The sequence below is a fragment of the Miscanthus floridulus genome, chromosome 6, assembly GCF_019320115.1.
Source record: "Miscanthus floridulus cultivar M001 chromosome 6, ASM1932011v1, whole genome shotgun sequence".
In the NCBI taxonomy this organism is placed as follows: domain Eukaryota; kingdom Viridiplantae; phylum Streptophyta; class Magnoliopsida; order Poales; family Poaceae; genus Miscanthus; species Miscanthus floridulus.
Window position 1 is genome coordinate 5,197,898 of NC_089585.1, and position 3,727 is coordinate 5,201,624.

A 3,727-nucleotide genomic window follows, 5' to 3' on the forward strand; every position below is an offset into this window, starting at 1 on the left:
GAGATAAACTGTATTGTCTTCCAGTTTCGCTCCAAAATGTTTTTTTTTTCATGCGCATTTTTATGTTAAAAAAGAGGACCAATTCCTGTACACACTATTGTTTTCTGTTCTTTTTCAGGTCCTCTCACTGTATTGTTATTGTACACAGAATTCCCATCAATAGATTAAAGAAGTGCTCTGCTCATGCATGAGAGTTGACTCCTGAAGACCAGAGCAACCATCCAAAGATGACACCTCAGCCGATGGCCACAGTGACGATGGCTCGCAGTCTCACGCCTATAAATGGCAGCGTCTGTTCGCTGAACGTTGCAACCAAGCACAGAGTGTCAGAGTTGCAGCCATTCCGGGCGTCACGCATCTGACCAGCAATGCTGAGGGCGGTGGTGTTCATCTTCTTCCTCCTCTCCGTCACCCGGCACTACGGGTGTTCGCAGAGATACAACGCGATCTACAGCTTCGGGGACTCCATCGCCGACACCGGCAACCTCTGCACGGGCTCCGGCGGCTGCCCGTCGTGGCTCACCACCGGGCAGCCACCCTACGGCAACACCCACTTCGGGCACCCCACCGGCCGGTGCACCGACGGCCGTGTCATCGTTGACTTCCTCGGTGTGTGCACTGTGCTTTATCCACAGCTATATGCATGCGTGGCATGCATGTCGTGCACCGATATATATACTGACATGTCGCGCATACGCAGCTGATCACTTTGTCTTGCCGCTTCTTCCGCCGTCCAAGGCGATCGGCGCCGGCGACGTCAAGAAGGGCGCGAACATGGCCATCATCGGCGCCACCACCATGGACTTCGAATTCTTGAAGAAGCACGGCCTCGGCAACAACATTTGGAACAACGGCCCCTTGGGTACCCAGATCCAGTGGTTCCAGCAGCTCATGCCCTCCATCTGCGGCACCGGTGCCGGTGACGACCGTCTCACTCTCGATCGTTTCGTCACTAAGATCCAGTGATTATTAGTGAATAATGCTGAACCGTGAACGTGCCGTGTAGATTGCCAGAGCTACTTCAACAATTCCCTGTTCGTCGTCGGCGAGTTCGGGGGCAACGACTACAACGCGCCGCTCTTCGGCGGCAAGGCCATGGCCGAGGTCAGAAGCTACGTGCCCCAGATCGTCGACCGGATCGCAAGCGGCGTGGAGGTACGTATCATCTGCAACAGCAACACAACATGTCGTCGTCACCGCCGGCCGATTTGAACGCGCAGGCACGTACGCTTTGCAGACGCTGATCGGGCTGGGCGCGGTGGACGTGGTGGTGCCGGGGGTGCTGCCGATCGGGTGTTTCCCGCTGTACCTGACGCTGTACCAGAGCTCGAGCAAAGACGACTACGACGAGATCGGCTGCCTCAAGAGCTACAACAACCTGTCCAGCTACCACAACGAGCTGCTGAAGCAGGCGGTGTCCGGCCTGCAGAGCAAGCACGCCGGCGTCCGGCTCATGTACGCCGACTTCTACGCGCAGGTCGTGGACATGGTCCGGTCACCGGAGACCTTCGGGCTGAAATACGGGCTGAAAGTGTGCTGCGGCGCCGGCGGGCAGGGCTCCTACAACTACAACAACAATGCGCAGTGCGGAATGTCCGGGTCGAGCGCGTGCGGCGACCCGGAGATGCACCTGGTGTGGGACGGCATCCATCTCACGGAAGCCGCCTACCGTTCCATCGCGGATGGGTGGCTCAAGGGCACCTACTGCAGCCCCGGCATCTTGCGCTGAGGACCTCGCGATGCATGCAGGCTGGCGCCGGCGATGCATGACTGTATCTATACTGTACCAGAGTCTGTCTACCTCAATTTTATGTAATTTTAACACATGAATTTTTTTACACCATAAGATTAAGATCCAACAGCCTCCACCTTTCTTCTACCTCCAGTCTTCTTGTACCTTTAGACACAAGATCACGTATCACAGATCACACAAATAATTTTTTTTTTCTATGGAAGGACAAATCACAGATCCGCAGCCACAACAAGCACAGATCGCGGTCGCTGCAGCTAGCCGCCGCCGACGCCCTGGCTGACATCCATGAATGGCGCCGTGCATGCAGGCTGGTCCCTTCATGGGGATCCCCGCTCAGGATCCTCTGTGGCCACGATGGACCAGCGTTTCTCCTGTGGGGGACCGTAGCCATAGAGTAGTCTGCTACACTGGATCCAAGGGCGCATGCAGGCGCGGTCTCCAACACGGCACAATGTCAGACTCCACTGGCATAAGGATGCACGATATCAGACCGACGACCAAATGGCTGGAAAAATCAAGTGACGGATGCCCAGATATCACTCGGGTGAAATCCATGTGTTTTTTTACTAAAAACACACGTGTGTTGTATAGCATTTCTGAATAAGATAATGTTATGGATGACTGTGGTGGTGAAAAAAATATATCGGCGCAATTGATTGTAAGTGGTAACGGTTGTGATTAACTTAATATATTACTTTATCTATATCTACTAGATATATGCCCGTGCATTGCACGGAGGCTACAAGTTTTTTCTCACGCCTATAGGACACACGTGGTTTGTAGACCAACATATAAGGAAATCTACAAATCTAGTTACATATTAGATCTATCTTATAGAAATTAAAAAAAGATTGTTTCACTTTTTTTAATATGTATATGATTTATTATTGATTTTATACAAGCTTAAGCTGATTTGATTATTTTTTAAAAATAATAAAAATCTAATAAATGATTTTGTACTATTGGAAATCAAATTATTTTCAGACCTATTGTTGCTGTCTTTTTTTTTTATTTTAGTGTTGGCCTCGGAGGAGGTGGGGGTGAGCGGGCCATTGCTCCAAGCCCCAAAATCGAACGGGCCCTGCCCTAGCAAGCCTATACTACTGTAATTCTTTAGGGTTATTTGGATCGGTACCATTATAATTTTGAGATGCGCTATTATAATTCAGATGTTTTCTCAAATCTGTCATTTTATACGTCTTTTATGACCTCATCAGGCCCACCTACAGCACTAGATCATTTTGTACAAACCAAAGTACCCTTGTCTCCTCTCTTCCTCCTTCAGCGCATCTCTAGCATGAACGCCATACAGTCGAGCTGTTGAGTTGTGATCCAAATTCAGTTATGTACAAGATAAAGGCCAACTTCTGACGGAGCGAAGTGAGGCCCGTCGCCGGGAGGCTTGGGCCGAATAGGGTTTTTCCATCTCCATATATACTTTCTGTAAGCCGTCGTCTTGGGATAAGAAAAGTTATAAATCCCCAATGTTTGTAACATCACCCGATATAGTGAAGATTTGTTGGTTGATTGAAAGGTTCTTGCGTGGTTTTGGTAATTGAGTGACAACCTAGGTGGACTAATTGTGTTTATGTGAGATACACAGATAATTAGTCCACAGGTACATGTGTGTGAGCAACATATGCCATGAAAGTGAAAAATGTCTTGGAGATGTTGCAAAGCTCACACATGTGAAGATGAAGGAGCTCATTGCACATGAGACATGACATTGAGTCATGTGATCAAAGGTGGAGAAGATCAAGACAAGACTTGGCTTGATGGACCGGTTGCAAGCGTGAAGGGCAAGTCGGAGGCTTTGGAGCGATGGACCGCGTGGCGGTGAAGCTTGAGCAAGACTTGGCGCCGATGGACGAAGGCAACGGTGAAAAGCAAGTGAAGTCAAGATCGATGAACCAATATGATCACGTGATGATATAAAGTGGATCATATCATTGTTGATCGTATTGATGCATGTGT

General features: G+C 49.6%; 1 protein-coding gene across 1 annotated transcript; it reads left to right on the top strand.

Moving 5' to 3' along the window:
- Nucleotides 1–293: 293 nt before the first annotated feature.
- LOC136457479 (GDSL esterase/lipase At1g28600-like) lies at nt 294–2,405 on the top strand. Its single transcript, XM_066457513.1, has 4 exons — nt 294–609; nt 701–919; nt 1,007–1,155; nt 1,238–2,405. Exons 1-4 carry the CDS (start codon nt 369–371, stop codon nt 1,727–1,729), a joined length of 1,101 nt encoding a protein of 366 aa, XP_066313610.1. The 5' UTR covers nt 294–368; the 3' UTR covers nt 1,730–2,405.
- The last annotated feature ends 1,322 nt before the right edge of the window (nt 2,406–3,727 follow it).

What these genes read in the sequence shown, in the direction of transcription:
- LOC136457479 (XM_066457513.1), top strand. Translation starts at nt 369, where the DNA reads ATGCTGAGGGCGGTGGTGTTCATCTTCTTCCTCCTCTCCGTCACCCGG. An exon ending in TGTCATCGTTGACTTCCTCG is followed by an intron (nt 610 to 700) that starts GTGTGTGCACTG and finishes GCGCATACGCAG; the next exon opens with CTGATCACTTTGTCTTGCCG. An exon ending in GGATCGCAAGCGGCGTGGAG is followed by an intron (nt 1,156 to 1,237) that starts GTACGTATCATC and finishes TACGCTTTGCAG; the next exon opens with ACGCTGATCGGGCTGGGCGC.